Consider the following 24,504-nt stretch of genomic DNA (forward strand, 5'->3'; position numbering starts at 1 on the left):
TTTGCATTTCTAATCTTGCGCCTGCATTCTTGTGTTGTTTGCCTATATTCATCCTTTGTAATCTGTCCTAGTTTCTATTTTTTATATGACTCCTTTTTATTTTTTAGATCATGCAAGATCTCGTGGTTAAGCCAAGGTGGTCTTTTGCCACATTTTCTCTTTCCTAACCAGCGGAAAGCTTGCTTTTGGGCCCTTAATAGTGTCCCTTTGAAAAACTGCCAACTCTCCTCAGTTGTTTTTCCACTCAGTCTTGATTCTGATGGGACCTTACCTATCAGCTCTCTGAGTTTACCAAAATCCGCCTTCCTGAAATCCATTGTCTCTATTTTGCTGTACTCCCTTGTACCCTTCCTTAGAATTGTGAACTCTATGATTTCATGATCACTTTCACCCAAGCTGCCTTCTACTTTCAAATTCTCAATGAGTTCCTCCCTATTTGTTAAAATCAAGTCTAGAACAGCTTTCCTCCTAGTAGCTTTTTCAACCTTCTGAAATAAAAAGTTGTCTGCAATGCAGTCCAAGAATTTGTTGGATAGTCTGTGCCCCGCTGTGTTATTTTCCCAACATATATTTGGATAGTTGAAGTCCCCCATCGCTACCAAATCTTGGGCTGTGGATTATTTTGTTAGTTGTTTAAAAAAAGCCTCATCCACGTCTTCCACCTGGTTAGGTGGCTTGTAGTAGACTCCTAGCATGACATCACCCTTGTTTTTTACCCCTTTTAGCCTAACCCAGAGACTCTCAACACTTCCGTCTCCTATGTCTATCTCCACCTCAGTCCAAGTGTGTACATTTTTAATATATAAGGCAACACCTCCTCCCTTTTCCCCCTGTCTATCCTTCCTGAGCAAGCTGTACCCATCCACACCAACATTCCAATCATGTGTATTATCCCACCAAGTTTCAGTGATGCCAACAATGTCATAGTTGTATTTATTTATTAGCACTTCCAGTTCTTCCTGCTTATTGATCTTGCAATGCTTATGAATGAGTAGTCCCACTGAGCTCAGTGGGTCATTCGTCTATGTAAAGTTGAGCATGTGCCTAAGTGTTTGCAGAATTAGGGCGTAATTTAAGAAAGAGTGGTCCTAATAAATACTAGGAAGGAAAATGGAGAGGTGGAGAGGTTAAGGGTACAATGATACAGAGTATCAGTGGTTGCTATTATTGGGTCCATAGGCTAGCTGTGTGTGCAATGTGTTGATTCTGAGGCATTTAATTTACATAATATTACACACAGACACAACCCTACATTAATCATTGTGTCAGAGCAGCAATGAATAATGTGTAGTAAATAAGGCCTACGTGTGTACGTTGTTCAATGTTCACAAAATATCATACTCAATAGCTGCTCACTCAGCAAGCACCATCCAACCTCTGTGGTGAATCAGAGAGGGTCCTACACAAAAAATAGTGTATGAACATATGTCACAGGTACCAGGTGAGCTTCACGTTAGACAATGTTTTTTTTTTGTTTTTGTTTTTTTTTACACTCCGTTCTGAAGTTTCCCCTAGCTTTGAGAATATTGGGATATGGGTGTTGGAATTTACTGTCAGTTTTTATTGTTTGCCAAAACTATGGTTTACAATAAATTCTTCTGATACAGTTCCAAATTATATTTATCTCACTCCTCTTTGAATTACTTCAGTGTTCTTGTTTTGGGGTGGGTTTAATTAGATGGGGAAAAGCTAGATGGAAAGAAAAGGGAAGGGAGAAGGGGACTTGAAGAGGAGGGGAGAGTGGGACAGGACAAGGAAGGAGAGGGTAAGAGGGATAGGTGTGCAGTGAAGCTGAAGTAAAGACTGTGAGGGAGAAGTTCAGGAAAAAACTGTCCATTAACACTGTCTCTGAGCAAAGTTGTCCATGCTATCAACAATGTACATCATCAGATACTTGGTTAAACCCATTATTTCCATTTGGAGTTTGAATCTGTTTTGTTTCTCAGCCAAATTCTACTTTAATAGCCTAAATTTTATGTCCCTGTGGAGTCAGACCTTATAATACTATTTTTAAATGTAATAGTAGTCGTAAGACTTACTAGCTTACCAATTCTTTGTTTTTGACCATTCTTATCTCTTTCTAGTTTCTAGCGTTCCACTGTGATAGCGTTCTTCTCTGGGGGCTATTCCTTCCTTCATGCCTAAGGCAACTCTGTTTCATCTTTAGCAGGAGATATTGCCTAGCTTTTTTCCCTGTCTTGTCGCATGTTCTAGAAGTTATTTAAAAAAAAAAAAAAATGAATGCTAAAGATTTTTGGTCATCTGAGCAATTAATTATCATGTGAGAGGGCTTCCCGCTAACCCAACCTCACTTCTTCTCATAAACAATAATTAATACTGCCTGTGCTACCATTTGTCTAATAGCACAATTATGTGTGTCCATACTGAAGCATGTGTGAGTGATGCCAGAGTGCTGCTTTATAATTATGTGTCAGTGTGGAGTGTCCTGTTAGTAGCTCTTGCCAACAGTTCTGTTTGCTCATCATACTCACTTGTAACAGGGAAGGGAAATGCAGGCTCTCTGGTTTTCTGTTTTAGGTTTTCTTGCTATGGGTATGCTTGACCCTTCTTCGTGCTAGATTTTGTTTTGTTTCTCTAGTTCAGTTTGTCTTGTACTTATTTAATGTGTCCTCCTAAAGAAGCTGAAGAAATTCAAACTTTGTTGCCAACTCTGTTTGCTTCTCAACTACTTTCCATGTGTCCCCTATATCTTTCATGCTTTGAACTCTCAGTAGTGTCTTTACTGCTCAGAGACTTATAAATGTTTGTGTATTTTTCATTGTGATAGGTATAACAATATCCTACAATTTTCTGGACAAATAGTTTTGAATTGTATTAAAATATCTAAGGAGGTCATTGTATTAAAAATCTGAATGGGTTTATGTATTATCATGGGATGGTATTTGACTTCGTATACGCGGGAGACAGGACTAATGTAAACACTGGGAAGTTTTATGTGCTTCAGAGGACTCTTGTTTTGAAACACTGAACCAAACAAGATTGAATTTTTCATTGAGTGGTTTTTAATAGGAAATATTTGGGAAGAGGGGAATGCAAGTTAGTAACCTCTGGAGCCATCTTTTTGAAGCTTCAAGAGAAATCCATTGTCTGGCTGATTATCTATTAATGGTCTCTTCAAAGGCCAAAACTAGATAAAGGAGGGACTCTCTAACTTGTGGAGGAGCGAGTTCTGAGTAAAAGTGGTTATGAATTGGAGACCACAATTAAAAACCTTGTGTGTGGGGTTTGAACGGCTAATCACTAACCAGAACCATTGTTGGAGTTTGGGGATGATCTCTGGTAAGCCTGTTAGCATGCATATAGGTCCTATTATTGTTTTTAATGTTTTCTGTGTGATGCTTTTACTTTGAGAATAAAAGCACTTGCTTAGAAGGAGCTGTGTGGCAATTACGTTGTTGTTAGTCTCTGAAGAGAAAACAAAATGAAGTTTAGGCAGTCCTCCCTGCTGGGGGTTATCGGGGAAATACTTAGTCAGGAGGGACAAGAGACTCATGATGCCACCTAAGAGAGGTGACTGTTGAGGAGCCGGAAGCCTAGAGTGGATACCCTTGCTGGACCACTGAAGGGAAATGCAGGCGAAGTTGCCCTGAACTGGGATGTTCACCATATTTCCCTTTTACTTTAATTTCTTTCTTTTTCCTATCAAACAATCCAACTGCCCTGACCCGACCCAACTCGTGCTCTAACTTTGCTGCTAGAAGCTATCAGTTGCTAGGCAGCATCTTCACTCTTCCTCAGGTTTCCTATGCAACTTGTTGCCATGGTGCTCCCTGTCAGTGTAAGCATATTTGGCAGAGAGCCACCATTTCCAGCCCAGGTACGTAATAAATATTTTCAAATAAATTTAGTACTTTATACAGCAGGTAACTTGAAGACCTAACATGTTTGTCATGAGGTTTGGAGTACAACCCAGACCAGTAAGGGTGTGTGTCCCCACTTGCCCTGCAACCCTGGGTTCCTCACAGTGCTTCACTGCTCTAGCAACAAAAGGTGTTACTGAAGAATGGACTCCATTTAGGTTCAACATGATGAGAGAGAACTCAGAGAATCTGGTATAATCTTGATTGACAAATAGAGGGGAACCTAGTAGCAACATATGTATTTAGATCACCTAACACTTAAAAGATGAAAGATTCTTGTGGTGATTTATATTTTTAGAAGCTCTAACACCTTCATTATTTGCAACTCATCTTTGAAATTTCTGCTAGACAACTCTGGCTAGGGAAGTGTCTTTTCCTGGTCCCCTGAAATTCAGTTTAGGTTTAGCTGAGATGTAAGCTAGTAAAAATCACTGTTTGCTGCCTTTGTTTGCATGACTCATGAGAACTTCTACCGCATGCCAAAATATGTGAACATGAATATTCCAAAGAGCTGGGCCACTTCAAAAAGTAGCAGTAGAAGACACTGCACTGGTAACACTTGAGGGCTGCCAGAGGAGCTGTATCGGTGAGCAGAGATGGGAGCTAAACCTGACAGTTGGCCTTAGCATCCCCACTCCCCCCGCAATAGAAAAACACCATGGTGCATGGCTCAGGAGCTCTCCCAGTGTTTTTGGGAGAGAAGGCTACTGCTCTCCCCTATGCCCCAGCATGTTGTCAGTAGCACAGCCTTCTCCTACTGTCAGTTGTATATTTCAAGCGGTAGACATGTGTTGCATGCTGAAACTTCAGGATTCATTCTCTGATTCATGATTGCGTGGTTAGTACAGTTGTACATATTAGTAGAGTATTTGTTTTTACCTTTTTTCCTTTGAAAGAACCCTAAGAATTTTTTTTTAAATAGCGATATCAAAATAATGTTGTTCACACTGTGCTAAGCCAAACTCTCAAAAATTAAGATATTGTTGTCTATGCAACCTTAATTCGTCCCCTATGTCTATATTATTATGCAGTTATAGTATTTTTTCCTCAGGACCTCTACCTCATTCAGTGCACAGGATCGATGCGCAAGGGGGCAGAATTATGATTGCCCAGACAATCGTAAATCTGGCATTTCTGAACTTTAACTGTTGGCCTGTGCAACCAAATAAGTTTAATTTTAACATAGATTTTTTTGGTCAGTAATTTATTGAATCTTGGTACTATTTGTTCTGTTCCTTTGATTCTTCTTGTAGGGTATGTCTAATCCCGGACTAATCAATCTAAAGGCAATTTGACGAACCTTTTCAATAGAGGGTTTAGTAAATTAGGTTTTTACTGCAACTTAGTTAACCCTTTCTCTTGGCCTTGGTAAACTAGAACAGCTAAAGTAACTTCCTGTTACTTTGTCTAATCCTAAATAGCATGCTTTACAAGCCCTCTTGTTGAAATTTTTTCTCGCCCTTATTTTGCCAAGTAAAGAGCTTACATCAGACCCCATTGATGTCCATGGGAATTGTTCCATTAACTTCCAGTGGGTTTGGGTCAGGCCCAAAGTGGGTAAATAGTTTAAAAACACAAAACAAAAACACACAACTCCTGGCCCTAGCTGTTGGGAGGCTTGTACTCCATTATGGATAGGATTTCCATACAATATTATTTCTTGCTATTAGAGTAGCTTATTTTGTAATGGTAATATTGACCCTAATGGTGTGCACCTTTTACTCGAGTATAACCAAGCTTGCTGAAATTTTTTTCAAGATGTCAAAAATTTGCATAAATTGAATTAAAGTTAAAAGGGGGCAAAACTAATCTACTGGAGTAGTAGCAGTACCAAGTTGTCCCAAACAAAATACGTTCATTAATAATCAGCATCAATCAAGCTCTAGCCAAGTTGTAATAATTTATTCTCTTAGAGTAGAAATTATATCTGATTTTTAAAGATGTCATCAGGCATGCTACTCGAGAGTGTATTTGGTACTGCACAAAACACAATCTCCGACACGATCTCTGCTCTATGGTACTAAAATCTAAACAGTGAAAACTATACAGACATTAAGTACCCTGGATGAGCTGAGAGAGCATATTAGAGTGATGAAATACTTTTATTAAATATGTAAAAGCACTTCCTATTTGTAGAATATATTGCATATTAGTTAATATATAATAAGTACTGTAATCGTAGTGAAGAACTTAGAGATCCAACGTGGATTTCTGCACTAACTCTTTGTGAAGGTGTCTTATTAACCCAACTTGAAAACTGTCAGTGATTTTTGGGTTTCAGCTAAGTTAATCTCTTCTAAATTTTCCCTCAGTCTACATATGAGTTAATTTTGTATTTTTTCTCTCTGACTCTTAAGTCGTCTTGTTAATTTGCTGAAAAAAATCATTGCCTCTTTGTGCTGCTGACACATTGTTATCATGCACAACAGCTCCATCAGTGTTGTTATTGTGACCAGTATTTACCCACTCATCATTACTCTAGGAATCAAAACTCAGTATGGCAAAATCATCTACACAGAGAACCTCTCACCAAATCACGCTATTATTTTGTAGCATTTCACTAATTGGTTGAGCACCAGTATTCAAAATCACTTTGACCTCTGAATTTGAGAGAAAATGACCTATGTAAGAGATTCTTTTGACACTTAAGTTACCTTTTTCTAATTGAGTTTTAAAAATACATAATTTATTAAGTTATATGTAATTTGCAATGTGGGAAATGAAAGTTAAATAAAATTTTACCAGTCTTTTTTCCTAGATTCCCCGCCCCCCCAAAAAAAGAAAGTAAAAGGAGTTGACAGCCAAATATTTTCAAACAGTAGTCATACATTTGGCATTGAAGCAACTGTTTCTTAGTACTGTATGCTGGCAGTCTGCAGACAGAATTTGAAAGGTTCACTTCAGAAAATGTCTGTCTGAAATTACATAAAGCAGCTTATTGATCTAGAGGCAAAAATAGGATGCTTATACCCAGAAAGAATTATTGGGTTTTTGTTGTTTACTCTTTTAGTATTATAATGGCAACTGGTACCTAAACGATGGTGAAGAATTTGTTCATGGTTCAATTATATACCTGTTTGCTGGATTTAATGTGTTCACTGTCTCTACACATCAATAACACTGCTCTACAGCCAAAATGCTTCTGAAATAAATGTAGTAAAACTTTACTAATTCTGGGTCACTGAGAATGAAAATGATGCTTGAAATTGTTGATTGGCTCTAGTTTTCAAGATATGCTATTGGGTCAGTATATATGACCCTTGACTTGGGAATGGCGGAGGATAAGTGAGTCATAAAGGGAAGGGATCTCCATTTAAACCAGAAATGACTAAAATACATCTTTGACTGGATCTATGAATAAATGTATGATTGGGTTTGGACAGTACTTGCTTTTTAGGCAAAACAATGAATGATGCAATCTGAAGCTGGTATTGCGTCATACATGATATGAATCGCATCATGTTATTCCTAGAAGTCATGGATGATGCAATTATAACGAAGCTTACACCACTCTGAACAAATTGCCCTATATCCGCTCTAGAAATCATACAGTGTCGTGCTCTTATTTGTCAGTGTTTGATTTTGCAAAGGGACACATTTCTGTTTAGCCAGAGTGAGCAGAGATGCCTCGTACTTGTGTGAACAGTGCAGATAACTTCTGCTATGTTTGTGGTGAAGTGACTTTTGCATCACAAAAGCGCAGTATAACCACTATGGTTAAGAAAGACTATCACCTTTATTTTGGCTGCAAAATTGGAGATCAGGACAAGAGGTGGGCCCCACACATATGCTGCAACACTTGTGCAACAAATCTTGGCCAGTGGTTGAACAGGAAAAGGAAATCTATGCCTTTTGCAGTGCCAATGATTTGGAGAGAGCCAATAGATCATACCAGCAGTTGTTACTTCTGCATGGTGCCTCCAGTTGGGAAAGGTGTGTCAAAGAAGAAAAAGTGGACTGTGCATTATCCAAACATTCCATCAGCTATACGCCCAGTACCCCATGGAGAAGGACTGCCGGTTCCTGATGCACCAGAATCATTCTCACTTGAGTCAGATGAGGACGAGGATGAAACTTCTGGTCCTGAACCATCAATGTCACAGGACCCACATTTTCTCCCATCCTCCTCCTCTGAACCACACCTCCTAACACAAGGTGAACTGAATGACCTTGTCAGGGATTTGGAACTACCCAAGAGTAAGGCAGAGCTGTTGGGCTCCGGACTACAGCAGTGGAATCTCCTGGCAGGTGATGTTAGGGTTTCCATGTTCAGTGACCGTCAAAAGGATCTTGTCCCATTCTTCTTCATGGAAGGTGATCTTGTAGCCTGCAACAACATCGATGGTGTGATGGCAGCCCTCAACATCGTTCACGATCCAGATGAGTGGAGACTGTTCATTGATTCATCGAAGACGAGTCTTAAAGCTGTTTTACTGCATAATGGCAATGTTTTGCCATCAATTCCAGTTGGTCATGCGGTCCATATGAAGGAAACCTATGACAACATGAAACAACTTTTGAGGTGCATAAACTATGACCAACATCAGTGGTAGCTTTGTGGCGATTTGAAGGTTGTTGCTCTCTTGCTTGGTCTGCAGACTGGATACACAAAGTACTGCTGTTTTCTCTGCGAATGGGATAGTCGTGCAAGAGATTCCCACTACATCAAGAAAGATTGGCCACTCTGACAGTCATTGGAGCCTGGGAGGAAAAGTGTTCAGCATCCACCACTTGTTGACTCAAGGAAGATTTTACCACCACCCTTACACATCAAGCTGGGTCTGATGAAGAACTTTGTCAAGGCCATTGACAAAACACAAGCAGCTTTCAAGTACCTCTGTGGAAAATTTTCAAGGTTAAGTGAAGCTAAGATAAAGGAAGGTGTCTTTGTTGGTCCTCAGATTCGTGAAGTTCTTCGAGATGATGCATTTGACCATACACTGCGTGGCAAGGAAAAGACGGCATGGAAAGCCTTCCAGTTAGTGGCAATAAATTTTCTCAGAAACAACAAGGCAGACAACTACAGGTTGTTGGTGGAAAACCTCCTCAAGGCATACAAAAGCTTTGGTTGCAACATTTCACTAAAGATACATTTTTTGCACTCTCATCTAGATTTTTTTCCACCGAACTGCGGAGCAGTGAGCGACGAGCACGGCGAGCGATTTCACCAGGACATTGCAACAATGGAGAAATGCTATCAGGGCAAATGGAGCCCATCAATGCTTGCAGACTATTGCTGGACAGTGACAAGAGATGCTCCATTTAATGAATACAAGAGACAAGCCAAGAAGCGCCGAGTAGACACTGAATAGGACTAAACTATGTACATAATAGTTTTTTGCCTTTTGTTTCATAATAAATTTTATTTATATAACCCTTTTGCTGATTTTTAAAGTGTTACATAAACAGGACAGGTGAAATATTATCATGTAAAGCAACCATAAACACATGAAAAGACCTAGGTTTACAATTTATGATTAAAATTACTATCTACACAATATACATAGACATAAAATGTAAAAACTTAAATATCTTAGAAACAGTAGCCAATCAGTTGTTTTAATTGTCATATTTGAATTCAGCACATCAAAATACATAATAAATAGCACATTTTATCTCTGAAGCAGATGACTTCTCAAAAATTGTAGACTAGTGTAATTTAATGCACTATTGAGGTAGATACTTATTAATCCTTGGAGTATGGAGGATATGGATGTTCAGTGTTATACACTGAAGGCTGTGTTGTGTACAATTGGCATTATTTGTATTCCTTTAACGCCCAGAGACCATACATAAAATGAGGATCCCCATTATATTGCCTATTCTAGAAAAATACAACAAAAAGATGGTCCCTACCCAAAAGAGAGTCTTGCAATAATTCTTTTTAGTATTTTTTCTATTTCATCACTAAAGCAAGTTTCATCTTGCTCCCTTGTGAAGTGCTGGATGATCCCTCTGTTTCTTCCCATTTTCCACCAGGTGGGAGCCTTAGCTTACCTGCCCTCCTTAGAATTCTGATAGTCTCATCTCTGTAACTGCTAATACTGGTTGCTTTCTGTACTTGCTGGTTCCTAGGAGTAGAGGGAGACTATATTGACAGGCAACAGGGATCAGAGGTGCCTGTGGCAGGATAGGTCAGGACTTGATCCACCCAGGAGTCCCGCCCTATTTTCCCAGCAGCTAGAAACTCTGTCTGACAGGCTTATTGCTGTTTGGTGGCTCTGCTGTAATTTCTCAGGTGATAGGAAATCCAGCTAATTTCCAACGTGTTATAATACTGCACTTTGTATCTCATTGCACAAAATAAAATACACAAATATATTTAAAATGTAATAGTGTTAAGTCCTTTTGGAATGAATGGGATTTTCAATATTCATTGTAATGTTTTTGTGCTAAGCATTACTGTATATTCCGAAACTTTTTGCAGTAATTTGAAAAGAACACAAACTCAATAGTAAGAATATTTGATTTAGTTTGATTTAAATTCCCCAAAAGGGAGGATTATTTTTAGTTTTTAGCCACTGAAAATTAAGCTCATAAAACGTGAAATATCACCCCCTGGACTAATGCCTTCTCATCAAGGATTCAGATTTTTTAGAGCAAATACTTCATTGTTATGGGTTTAGGGCTATATATAGCAATGAATGTAGCTGCCTTTTGTTGAAATGTTCTTAAAGATCATTCATGGTGAACTGAGTCAATTTATTTTAAAGATTCCTTTTCATCATAGTTAATTGCTTGTATTGATTTTTGGGGGTTATTCCTCCCCCCTCCTACACAGTTTCACTTTGGAGTAATTCTCCATGTTGTTTGCATGACAAGTACTTGAATGCAAAACATATGGTGACAAAGGAGGCTCTACCCTAATTTATGTGATAAAAATGTGTGGCAGAGAAGAAAAGATTTAAATAAGCACTCCACTTGTGCACTGACTGGGTTTAGTGTAGGGATCATTAGCTAATATAGGCAAAGAAAAATTATTACAATAAATTATGTGAATCATGTTCAAAGTAACTATTTTTTTTACATTAGAGCTTGATAGTGGTGGTGAAATGTATACTAAAGTATCGATTGAGTTGGTTTTTTACCCTGTTGAATAACTTTCAATTCCATTGTTGCTAACTTTAATAATAAAATGGTTGCTTAAACAACCAGTATTTTCTGCTGCATAGAAAATATGTTCTACCATTGTTCTACCTGGGCAGTGAAATCATAATGTGGTAAATTATATTTATGGCCTCACAGTAGTCATCTTGGTTCCAGCTTATCCTGTCATACAATTAGAATGTGACTTCACAGGAGAAAACTCAATCTTATCCTGTGCTGGTGTCCAGTCTGAGGGGGAAGGAGACCTATGGAACGTCTTCACGTCCTTCCTTCATGAAAATAATAGTGCATGATAAGTGTAACTATGTCCTAGGGGTGACCCAGCTGACATGTGTGTGCTGCATCACATCACCAGGAGGCTGTGGTGTGAGCTAGCTAGTGTTCATGTTGCCATCATTAAGCACTTGGCAAGAGATGATGGTGCACAGGGTGCTCCTGATCAGAAAAGCATGAAAGTGCACCCTAGAATCCAGAGCTCAGCTATGTTTTCTTTTTAGGACTCTCTCTCTGTTTGTACCAGCCAGGGAATGTGCAACTGGACTGTAACGGATCTGTCATACGAATGGGAGGGGGATAAGACATTGATCTGTATGTCACACTTTAAAGATGATAAACGCTGTCTGTCTGGTTGGATGAGGGACAGAAAAGTGGGTTTTTTTTTGTTTTGGTTTGTTTTTTAAATGACATGACATTCCAGAAAACAGAACTGAGGTAATTGTAGTGATTCTTCCCCCCCTCCGTCCCCCAGTGTCTTACTGGCCTAATGCAAGACTTTGTTTGCAGACATTTCCATTCTGAGGTTGCCCATTCTTCATCCTGTGCATTTTCAGGTTTCCCAGGAAATTGTATTGTAGTTGTTCTTCACACTGTACTGAATGCCATATTGAAATGAATATAGATCAAAGAAAATTCACAAAAAGAAGAGCACAAGGTAATCTGGTGATTCAAGAAGTCAGGGGAGAAATTGGGTATTTGTACAAGTCTCAAATTTCATATCTGTATCCCAACCTCTCAGTAGTTTGGGAATATTCTGATTGGGTATTTGGATGATTCAGGCCTGTCATTAATAGAAATATTCACTAAATACTCTGCTCCTATGGAAGAGAAATAGCACCTTCCTGCTTTGTGGTCAGAACCCAGGAAAGCGAGAGAGATAGGAAATTTAATCAAAAGCATAACAGGATGGTACAAATCAAACTTGAGTGATTGTTTCTTTATTTTGGGATATCCGTGAAAACCCTCCATTAATAGTAAGATTTGGATGATTGATTCTCTGCTTTATTTTAGGAGATCAGTTCAACTTGAGCTCACATAGGTGTGATTTGGGGAGGGGGCACACACCATATTTATTCTATTTTACAATTTGTAGCTTGTAGTGAACCATATTTTATTATGGCCTGATTGCATGAGCTCATCTCATATGGATATTTATTGCTTATGTTAAACAGATACGAACTTGCAGTGCGTATTGCCGATGGTCTTGGATATAAGTAAGACTGAATGGTATAGGTATGTTAAATTACCAGGTTTTCATAGAATATCAGTATTGGAAGGGACCTCAGGAGGTCATCTAGTCCAATCCCCTGCTCAAAGTAGGACCAGTCCCCAACTAAATCACCCCAGCCAGGGCTTTGTCAAGCCTGACTGTAAAAACCTCTAAGGAAGGAGATTCCACCACCTCCCTAGATAACCCATTCCAGTGCTTCACCACCCTCCTAGTGAAAAAGTTTTTCCTAATATCCAACCTAAACCTCCCCCACTGCAACTTGAGATCATTACTCCTTGTTCTGTCATCTGGTAACCCTGAGAACAGTCTAGATCCAGCATCTTTGGAACCCCCTTTCAGGTAGTTGAAAGCAGCTATCAAATGCCCCCTTCATTCTTCTCTTCTGCAGACTAAACAATCCCAGTTCCCTCAGCCTCTCCTCATAAGTCATGTGCTCCAGCCCCCTCATCATTTTTGTTGCCCTCCACTGGACTCTTTCCAATTTTTCCACATCCTTCTTGTAGTGTGGAGCCCAAGACTGGACACAGTACTCCAGATGAGGCCGCACCAATGTTGAATAGAGGGGAATGATCATGTCCCTCGATCTGCTGGCAATGCCCTTACATATACGTGGCAGTGCCCCTACTTATACTTGATGGCTTGCTATTTAGATTTGAGGAAAGTATGGGAAAACTGTTTTTCTTTTGGAGAAAAATGATTGGGCTCATAAGTACTCTCCTGGACAGTTGCATGCAAACTTGGCTGAATTCTTTACTCAGATAAATTGGTACAGGTCTGCAAGTCAGTTTAAACCAGCAGAGAATTTGACTCCATAACTGTAACACAGACGTTCCTTACCTTACTAGTTCTAATATTCAAGGCAACAGTCAATATGGCATACAATTTGGAGCTCTGTTACTTGCCTTTTGGTACGTAACACTTTTAGGCCTAGTTTCTACTACGCTCACTCACATGGTATTAATATTTTACTCTGAACAGGTTTCCATAGGATTACACAAGTAGTAAAATACTGCTGTACATGAATAAATGACTCTGCCTGAGTACATACGGGCTGCAGTTAAATAAGCTGTCATAATGTTTTGGACTTGGATACCTAAATACCTTGTATGAGAAATTTATGACGCCGCTGAATAAATCTGTTCTAAAAAACATAAAATGGGCAAAGCGCATAAAATAAGTTTTTAGACACAGATGTTTCTTTATTAGTCTAGGGGTAGAAGTAGAAGCTGAGGTTAGTAAAGTAGTTTACCAGAAGCTTGTTAATCCCAACGAAGTGGTGGATTCAATTTTATGTCAAAACATCTGCTTGTGTATAACTTTCTCTGGTGTGTGTGTGTGTGTGTGTGTGTGTGTGTGTGTGTGTATGTATGTATGTATGTATGTACGTACACGCATGTGAATTTGGCCAGATTGGCTGTATGATAGCACTTGAATTAGTCATGGAAAGAGGCCAGTCTTTGAACGTTATCTGTCAACTGATTTATTTTGTACATATAATAGTGCTGTAACTTATTTGATGAAAAGCCCATCAACAAAATGCATTACATCATCTGAAATGTAGCTTTGCATCATTTCTCTTGAGTTGCTAGAAAGAAGCTTAAATTAAATATTAATATTTCAACTTTCCTAGCTTTGAAGAGTATAAACAAAATACTTGATGGATTTAATCATCCTTATTTGGCAAGAAAAGGAGATACTTAAAGGTGACTGCAAGGGAAAAAATTGATTGCTTTTTTTTGGCTCTTGTATAAGGAAATTCTGAACGGCTTTTTATTTGTTTGTTTAGCCTTGGAAATACTAGGAATGTCAACTAGGAATGTCCTCTGTTGGAGGACTTAAGGGTGTAAAAAGGATTTTAATCTTAGAAATAGTTTTTAACGCTTTATTGAAGAGATGATGTTGGAACTTGACCAAGATGTTCTTTTCTCCCAACTGTTTTTAATGTAAAAAACCTCAAGAGTTTTAAATGATCCGAATAAGAATAAAGAGCCATCGCAATCAGGTTTCACTTCGTTGCTCTGTGATGTGGTATCCTACTAATTCTCAGTGTCCCATACAGTTTTAGGTCGCCTACCCCATGTGGAACCAGTGCATTATCTCAGATGCTTGTTGGGTAGACAATATGACATTCTAAAGTAATTAAGTAAAATACCAGCAGAAAAATCCAACGTTTACGGGATTCTTTATAGATCATGAAGAAACAAAGGGCACAAGAACTCCCCATCATTGCCCCCTTCTTGCAGGTCAACTTTAACTTACCAGCGTCCAGAATCTGCCACTCTTACTTATATTTAGTAGTACCTTATTCCACAAGCAGTCCTACTGAAATGAATAGGACTGTGAGTAAGAGTAGCAGAATCTTTCCCTAGGAAGCCGTAGCTCTTTAGGGAGCTTTAGCTCAAGTTATAGCAGCTCACTTGATTTGGGAGCCCTCAGTTTAATTCCTAGCTCCACCACAGTGTGAGATGTTGGACAAGTCACTGAGAGTATGTGTATACTGAAAGGGGGGAAAAAAGTCTCTTAGAGCTTGGGTCAACTGATTTGGGCTTGTTGTGGGGTTAAAAATAGCACTGTAGACGTTCCCACTTTTGAAACTTGCTGCCAAAGGTCTCTTCTCCCTCCCTCTTCCTTCCTTCCTTCCTTCCTTCCTCCCCCTCAGTAGACATACCCTTCATCACTTTGTGCCTGAGATCCCCATTTGTAAATTGTGGATACTAGTACTTTCCTGCCTCACAGGGGTGTTGTGAGGATATGCACATGAAAGATTGAGGTGTACAGATACTGTGGTGATGGGGGACATATGAATATCTTAGATTCTTATGAAATATAAGAGATGAAACCATATCTTCATGGAGTAATTTCTGTAAGTTTGTAAGCGTAATGTCTTTGGTAAAGAGAGTAGGAGTTTCTTTAGAACTTCAGTTTTCTATTTCTTGTTTTGAAAATAATGCCAGCTTAAATCTGAATTATAAAAAGGAAATCTTATTTTACTGCCATCTTAAGTTATAATAAAAAAACTTTATATAAGTAATTTGTATGTGATTTCTGAGATTTATATAAATCTTAAGAAATCACATACAAATGACTTTTTTTTAAACTATGCCATTTTGTCAGTACACATTTTCTCTCTACTGTAAACATGGCAAACAAAGTTTTCAATCTAAATAACAATACTTGTGTAAAAAGAACTTCAGAATGGCATGTTTCTAACAATGAATTTATTTTGCTAAGACACATTTGAAAGATTTTGTTTTTCCCTGCAAAAGCATTTGAATATTTCTTTTTTAATTTTTCAGTCATTGTTTAACCTGCTGGAGTTTCGAAGACTAGTTTTGAACTACAATCCACCTGCAAGTGCTCAAGATTTGCCCCGAAACCAAAAGGTAAAATTAGAAACATACGTTTCTAGTGACTAACCCACTGGCATTTCTGTAGTAACTCAGTTTCATACTGTGTGTGACTTCTAGTTGTTAATAATTTCAAAGGCACTAAAAATATTTACTTTGTGCTTTGTAGGAAGGAGAGATTGGAGGCATTGCAAGTTCATGGTAGAATATAGGGCTGGGGTTAGATCATCTGGATTTTGCTACACTTGGAAGGCTTTGATGGCATAGTTATACAGGCATACTATACTAGCAAAACACTTCCAGTATGGATGCAGCTTATAGTAGCAAAATTTCACTTTTGTTGTTACAACTTAATTCCACCACCCCATGCAAAATAAGCTGGACTGGCAAAAGCAGTTTTGCCCGTATAACTGCATCTACACTAGGGGCTTTTGCCAGCACAGCTGTGTAGGTCACTAATCACGACTAATCACACCCCCTAACTAATATAGCTATGCCAGCAACAGTTTGTAGCTTAGACCTGGCCCCACACTCTGTTTAATATTGGGCCTGATTTTCACAGATGTTAATTACTCAGGATTGAATTATTAGCTTACCTCAGACTTCCGTGTGAATTACTTAATCTCTCTGTGACTTAGTCCACAGTGTGACAAAATAGGGATAATAACTTCCTTGCTCTTGGGTGTGTTTGAGAGGATAAATTCATAGGTACTTGGGATGCTCCGATTCTACAGTGATGTCAGACGGGAACAAGTGAAGCCTGGAGATGTTCATGGCCTAATTTTCAGAGGTTGGAGAACTATAGGTCACGGCGTCTGAGTCATTTGAGTAAGACCACAAGATGGTGCGCAACTGGTACCATGTAGGCTGTAGTAGGAACTTATTAAGGCATGGTAAGGGGACAATGTACTCTATTAATTGAAAGAAATTTGATTGCATCATAGCTTTCCATAGCCAAATAGCTGTCCTAAAATATTTTTCTTTGCACATTACCCACTGATCTCTGTCTAGCATCTCAACATCAGTTACGTTACCTGTCTTAGTGGCAACTATACATACTCTTGAGTTCCTTGTCTTGGTTTTCTAGCACTTAAAATACAGTTGGCTCATTACGTGGCATCAAGTAAATGAGCTTCAGATGTTGCTATTGAAGAATCATCTCCTACACGGGGTTGGCACTTGCGATATTATACAGATTCCATTTCCAAACATACTATCTTGTAGATGCTGTGACTATCTCAGGCTTTGTCAGACTAATGATGCATGGAATAGCACGTCAGCCAAACATATGGGCTTCATTGTAGGCATCTTGGCAGCTGGTATATTGGAGATTCAGATAGGGTTGGTGAGAGCAAGAATCCTTAGTAAGGGTCTATATTTTCCTTCTATGTTTAATGATAACTTATGTTTTATAGACCACCTTCCATCCTGAGGGGAACGAATAATATAAATTGATGTACATGCATTTCTTTACCACTGGAAAGCGGCCACCTCTGTGTTGAAATGCTTCTTGTTCTCATAGCAATGCAATAATTTGATGTGAAGTGAAGGCACCATATCCAACTGAAACTGCAGGGAGAATTACTGGTTGGCACTTGGACAAATATCAGAGCAAAGACCCTTGCTGTTAGGATGCATCTTCAGTAGGAAAAAGGTGTTTTCTTAAGTCATGTTAGCTATGTCTATACTAGCACTTATGTCAGCAAAATTTTTGTCATTTAAGGGTGTGAAAAAATACCCCCCTGCGCAACATAATTTTTGTCGGCATAAGCACTTATGTGTTCAGTGCTATGTCAGTAGGAGATGCTCTCCTGTCGACATAGCTACCACTGATTGTTGAGCTCGTTTTATTATGTCGACAGGACAGCTCTCTCCCATCGGCATAACGCGACTACACGAGCGCTTTTACAGCAGCACAGCTGTATCGGTATAGCTGTGCCGTGTAAGCTAGTAAGTGTACACCTGGCCTAAGGCAAGATAAAATCGTAGTGAAATAAGGCACAGTATAGTTTTAACATTGTCTAGCAGTTGAGGTGAACTGTTTATCTTCATTAGGATTGTATCTTGTGTTAGCTAACATGTGTTAGCTAGCATGAGTTAAGAATGCAGCATTTTTTTCCCTAGTGCAGACAAGGCCTTACTTACCACAAATTTTCAAGATCTTTGTTTTATGTGTCTTCATGCTCTGATGGATTGAGAGTAGGGTTGGATGCCGGGAACTCCTCATTTTAACTTTGGCTTTGCTTTTGTGTGTCTGTTGGTGGGTGTGCTTGGGTAAGTTACTTAAACTTTGTTTTCAACTCTTCTCACTGGTGCAAGAGCTGTAGTACATAAAGGAAAGTTTGTGCTAATGTGCACCATAGGCAGTATGATTTGCTGCAGCAATGAAGTATTTCTTCAACACTGTCGTCATCCATGTATTTAACTGATATCACTCAGTTCAGCAAACAAATCTGATAGAACCACACTAAGAAATGGGTTGGCTCCGGGCCACTTACTCATAGTCAAGGAGATATGCATTATAACTTTTTATTGCTGGTGTAACTTTGGGAGACCACATAGGCTACTGTGACCGCACGCTACCATATTTTGGCCTGTAGAGTAGGGCATAGTATTACAGATTATGAGGGAGCCGATGTAGTAATGTTAAAGCCGTATTTTTGTGAGCACATATTTGAATTTGAAACTAAAACAAAGAAAGTAGTGGTATTGATGGTCATATTTACATAAAATACTCATTTTCAAGTGCACAATGGTAGAAAGAAGCACACTGGAGTAATTTAAATAGTAGATTTTAATCTATTATAAAAGCCTTAGCATAACTTTGAAAATTTGTCAAAGTTCAGTTTTAATCTAATTTATAATGCACTACATTATAAATACAGTTGTTTTTTTTTAAAACTAATTTATTTCAACATAACTACTGGCAGGGTAAATTATTTGAATTTTACAAATTGCTATACCCACAAAAATATATAAATTATTTTTTCTATAAATTCTTTCCAAATAGTTTTTTCCTAAACACAATTCTCTTTTGGTTGTAGACACAAACTCATTAAAATTTAGTTTATACTGTGCTAAATGAGCTTTGTCTTATAGACATTCACTGTTGTACTTTGTCTTAATGCAAAAAATGTTTGTGGGCCTGTATTTAAAGTATTTTGAACTGTACAATATTTGCTAGAAGATTCTAGCTTGTGATTGGTCAGGTATTGCTAATTATTTGTATCATGGTAGTTCCTAGAAGTTCTCGTCCCTGTGTTCACAAACATTATGAAAAGATGGTTTCTGCCTCAAAGAGTTTACAATTTGTCCCCCATTCTGCACAGGCTTATGCACTGAGAATTCCTCTTAAAGCCAATGGGGCTATTCCCTTTGGCTAAAGTTAAACATGTGCCTAAGTCTCTGCAGAATTGGCATCTGTGATATTGTATGACACAGGACTGCTGTCTGCATGAGTACCCCTAACAAGTCAAAAGTAGGAATGAGATGAGCACTTCAGTTAGGCCTAAAACTCTTCAGAACATTGTCAGAATTTTAAAACAGCACCACCCTCCTCCTACCCAATGCTTTCCTGGAAGATACTACATGCAATGTAGTCTAAGATACAAACTATGAAAAGATGAACATTAAAACTGAAATTTCCTGTAGTGGAATACTGCTGTGTAAAATCTGAAATTCTATCTACCTGAATAATTTAAGACTCTAAAATGGGAGAAAACTAGAGCTAGGAACACCTAAATAAAAATGTGATTTAAATTTAAAAAGCCAGTTTTAAAACTTTAAAAAACATTATTTTTATTAACATTGGAAAGAAGAGTGTATTAGATTAAATGAAGATTCTATGAACATTTACTCTTTTTGACTTTTTGTGAAGTAGGCTGGAAGAGCAGGTAAATCTTTCTGGAGGCTTATATGAATATGAAAAGTATTTAACATGCATGCAGAATATATTCACAATTATTATTCCTACTTTAAAAATTGTTTGACACCATTTTATACACATTGCTCTTAAATGTACCAGGTAGCATTCCATAGAACTGCCTAAACAAGTCCATTGTTTGTTTGATTAGACTATGCAATTGTTTGTTACAGAGCAATCAGTACCAGTTTGACTAGCCCGCTTGACATCTATACCATGTTAGGGTGTTGGTACATTTAATTTATATTTGGAATAAGTAGTCTTTCTGTCTTTCCTAACTAATGAGCATCATTCATGAGCAGTATTAGCTGTCCTTTCAGAAGCCAGAGAGGTGTGGCTAGCGTCATACAGTACCTGAGATAAATTAAACCTTTACATTTCAGTTCACTTGATTTTGCAGTTTTTAGCCTATTTCTAGCCTACCCTTTTTTAGCCTACCTATTATTTTTGTTTCTCTCCTGAAATTAGAGAGAGAACTACATATTACCGTACAGGTATTTTTAATAGGATTAGAGGAGATAGAGCAGGTCATTATGTAGGGGATCTTGCTCCTAATTCCATCAAGGGAAGCAATAATGATGCACGCCATCTTTGCAAATTTATGGCCCACCTAAAGCACACGTATTCCAGGGAGTTTGCTGAAACAGTGAGTTCATCAGAAGCAGATAAGCTAAAAATCTGAGTAGAACCGATATAAGCTTGTTCCAGCTTTGTTTCCTAGGGTTTTTGAAGTTTAGTTTTAAATATGTCTAGTGATGGGGTTTCTGCTACTTTCTTTGGGAAGCTTTTACAGACTGATAACTTAAAATCTTCCAACAGTGAGATTTATCAGTTTTACTTCTTTTTCTTAAATTTCATCTCATTACTCTTGTTTGTCTTTTCTTGGACCCACTCTAAACAATTCCTCCCCCTACTTAGTGTGCCTACACACTAAATATTTCTAGGCAATTATATTGTCATCACACCCCATCCTCAGTTGGCCAACATACTTTTTAATTGCAGTGTAAAGTAAATAGTATAGTTAGGAAATGGTAGTTAGTACAGGAATAGTTAATATTCAGGCAATCATGGATTACAGTTGATCTCATGTAGAAGTTCACTTTATAAAATGATATGCTATTGAACTGAAAGATCATTAGATAGTATACTTTTTTTTCCCTGGTGTTAATTGTAAACTGAGAGTATCATCTTGAACCTTATAGTTAGTCATGGAAGAATTACAGTTTTATTGGTAATTCTCAGTAAACATTGATTTCTTCATACGCACCCAAACTTGAAAACCAGAGATTTAGACTTTTGAATTAGGTTTGTTACACATGGACTAGCAAATGAATAGTAAAAATATAGGTATGATTTGTTGATTTAAGGATATTTATTTTGTATATTTTGACAGTGTTAACAGCTTGTTCTTTAACAGTGTATAAAGGTTTAACAATTGAATCTCAACATCTGTCATTAAATAATTGGTTAATTATAATATAATTTCCTGCAACTGTTAAAAAATGTAAATTGATAAAAATTCTTAAACAAAAAATTGATCTGTCAGTTACAAAAAAAAATCAAAATCAAATTCTGCAAGCCCATTTATAGTATTAAACGCAACCCCATGCTTCCACCACTTAAACTGTTCAGCTATGCCTGATGTCTGAAGGCTAAATAACCATTAAAGTCTAGTTTCTAAGGGCTTGTCTACACTTACAGTGCTGCAGTGGCACAGTTGCACCACTGTAGCGCTTAGTGAAGACGCTACCTACGCTGATGTGAGAGCTTCTCCAACTCTCTGAAAAGCAGTAGCTATGTCAACAAGAGAAGCCCTCCTGTTGACATAGCACTGTCTATACCAGGAGTTCGGTCAGTTGTAACTGCATCACTCGGGTATGAATATTCCGCACCTCTGAGTGACATAGTCATACTGACATAAATTCATAGTGTAGACGAGAGCTTAGAAGCTAAATTTCACTACTCAAGTTTGACTGCATTTTTGGGGGTGGGGGGTCCGCATTCCACGTAACATAGCACAAGTCAAACAAAAATCATGTGGTCACACTCATGCATTGCTCATGTTAAGTTTACAACTTATATGGTAGCAGACTGAATATTAGTAATATGTTAGTTTATAAACTGGGAGCATATTACACAATCTTTATAGTTACAAAACTGATAAAGTACTTCATGGAAAATTGTTGAATGTTTGTTTATTTTTTTTTAATACAGGAACATAGGAATTTGCCTTTCATGCGTGAATTGAGGTATCTGTTTGCACTTCTCGTTGGTTCAAAGAGAAAATACGTTGATCCATCTAGAGCAGTTGAAATTCTTAAAGATGCATTCAAATCAAATGATTCTCAGCAGGTAACATTTATAATATTTATATTTTAAATTGGATCTCCTTATGGTCTCTGAACAGTAGCAAATATTTAACCTACATAAAAAACAAAATATACTATGTTCATATTTGGTGACAATAAGATTTCTAATTCTCCTTTATTCATGTGATTGTTGTCCACGTGCAATGTTGTATGATCTCATTGGAGTACTGTTTTCAGACACAAGGACTAAATCCATTTCCAAATGGAAGGAGGCTTGTGGCTGAGTATGCCTAACATGCTTTTAAATTAACCCTCCCCTCCCACACCCAAACAAAAAAACAACAACTTCAAAGCAGTGGTAACTATTACTTTACAAAGAGTTTTACCAGATCCATGCTCTTGCATTCCAGCCTCACATGTAAGAACCAGAAGTTAAATGGAGTTAGTAGTCTTTGTCAGAGTCTTACTCATGGGGGGCACATTAGAGCCCTGAACGGGACTATTTTTAGTCCCACTCCCATCCCATCCCATCCCACAATACCCGCTCCTGCTATTATGGCAGTGGGTCCTGCGGGACTGGTAGGATCCTGGTCCCACTGCAGGGGTCTACACTAGTGCCGTGCGGGGCTCTACAGCACATCTCAGTTATTAATCTTGGCATGTTGGATCCCCAGATGAGGGGAAGAGGCTAGATATATATTCATTTGGGGAGTTTTGGTACTTTTATTTTGTTCTAAATCATAGCTGTTACAATTTACTGTTTCCAAGTAGTTGTTTCTATTTAAATCTGTCGTTTTATCCATATGGACTTAGGTGGCTAAATCATTTGCTTACAATACACTGAGTTCAGTATTCCATGTGAATAGCATCAATCGCCACGTCATATACCAAAGGACTTAGGCATGTATTGCAGTACTGGGGTGCATGAGATCTGCCGAAGTATTAGGGATGTCTGGATAGTACTAACTATTGAGGAACACAACACGTTCTAAGAGCCAGGATTGGAAAACCATTGTAGCATGGCCTTGAAACACTTGGATTTTGGAGTTCTTGTAAGTGCGGAAGCCACTGTCCTGCACTTAATAGTGTTCAAGAATACACATAAATATGTATTAATCATTGTTTGTTTTCTTAACAGCAAGATGTGAGTGAATTCACTCACAAACTATTAGATTGGTTAGAAGATGCCTTCCAAATTAAAGCTGAAGAGGAGAGGTAAGGGTTTTTTTGATATGTAAAAATGTATATTCATATACATCTTCATCTAATTTCCTATCCTAAAGAACATTTAAACTGATTTTTAAAAGACAACTGACTCCTCTGTCCTTTCCATCAACCAATGGCCCATATTATGAAAATGAAATTTAAAAAAAGGAGATAACTTGGGTCCTGTCTACACTGGAAAAAATAGGCCTTATAATATATCAGAAGTGCAGCTCTACTAGTGGTAGCAGTGGTGTAAGTTGTAAGGTAGTTATGGCTCAGTAATTTTTATCATTTTTTATCTAATCCTGTTCATAGGCATTGTTCATCTTTGCACTGGACATTTTTTTTCATCTTTCAGGCATAGATGCAAATTGTCTATTTTGTTGATTGTAAATTTTTAGGATTGATTAAAAAGAATTAGTGGACACTGAATGTCGAGAATTTTCTTGTTTTAACTATTGTAATGGTCCAGTCCAATTCCTGATGAAAAGACTTCTGTTGAATTCAGTGACAGTTGGATCTGACCTTAACTTTAGGGTATATTTGTTTTCTTGTTCGTATTATTCCTCTCCCTCAAAACCTATTTATTTTGTTGCTGGGACAGATAACATCTTATTGTACTTCAGTAAAAAGCTGATTTTTCTAAATGGAAATATGTTTCTTTCTAGGTACAGTCAGTAAGTTTTTGTTTTATTTATTTTGCGATCTTATCTTCTTCATCTTAGGAAACATAGGGAACTTGGTATGAAAATAGCAAAATATTAAAGAACTAATCCTGGCCAGTCAGTTGGCTTTTGCCTTTAAAGAAAATTTGTTTTTAAATACACTAGTTTAAATACTTCCAAAACTTTTTCCAATTTCTTCTCTCAAAAGCTAACTATTCACTGTGTCACTGAATATCTGTACATTTTTTTGAACAATTTAAATTTTTTAGGAGGGTGGCAGGAACTCACTCTTACATGGTTATGTATGTTTACAAGCAATCTTGTGAATTGACTTCACTTCTGAGTTTGGATATGCATGGAACTTGCCAGAATAAAATACATTTACTTACTTTGTAAATACACTTCACCGTTGTGAATACATAAATCCTTAGATTACCATGAACCGATGAAAGTACAAAACATGACATTTACAATAATTAAAAATGAACTATGCCACTATATAGATTTACGTAATAAATGCAAATGCTTCTTTCTTTTGTAACTGTTGGTTTATGTGGCTG

General features: G+C 37.8%; 1 protein-coding gene across 11 annotated transcripts in view; it reads left to right on the forward strand.

The window, feature by feature from the left end:
- The window catches only part of USP25 (ubiquitin specific peptidase 25), a 146,143-nt gene that overhangs the window by 61,390 nt on the left and 60,249 nt on the right, over positions 1-24,504 (forward strand). For all 11 annotated transcript variants that reach the window (XR_010594388.1, XR_010594389.1, XR_010594391.1 and 8 more), the window contains 3 exons: positions 15,792-15,878; positions 21,979-22,116; positions 23,212-23,288. Coding sequence is in view for 5 of the 11 variants with exons in the window: in XM_005294638.5 (XP_005294695.1) it covers positions 15,792-15,878; positions 21,979-22,116; positions 23,212-23,288 (302 nt within the window). In the remaining 6 variants the exon portion in view is untranslated. The remainder of the gene's footprint in view (positions 1-15,791; positions 15,879-21,978; positions 22,117-23,211; positions 23,289-24,504) is intronic.

Source organism: Chrysemys picta, chromosome 1 (genome assembly GCF_011386835.1).
Source record: "Chrysemys picta bellii isolate R12L10 chromosome 1, ASM1138683v2, whole genome shotgun sequence".
NCBI classification, from domain to species: Eukaryota; Metazoa; Chordata; order Testudines; family Emydidae; genus Chrysemys; species Chrysemys picta.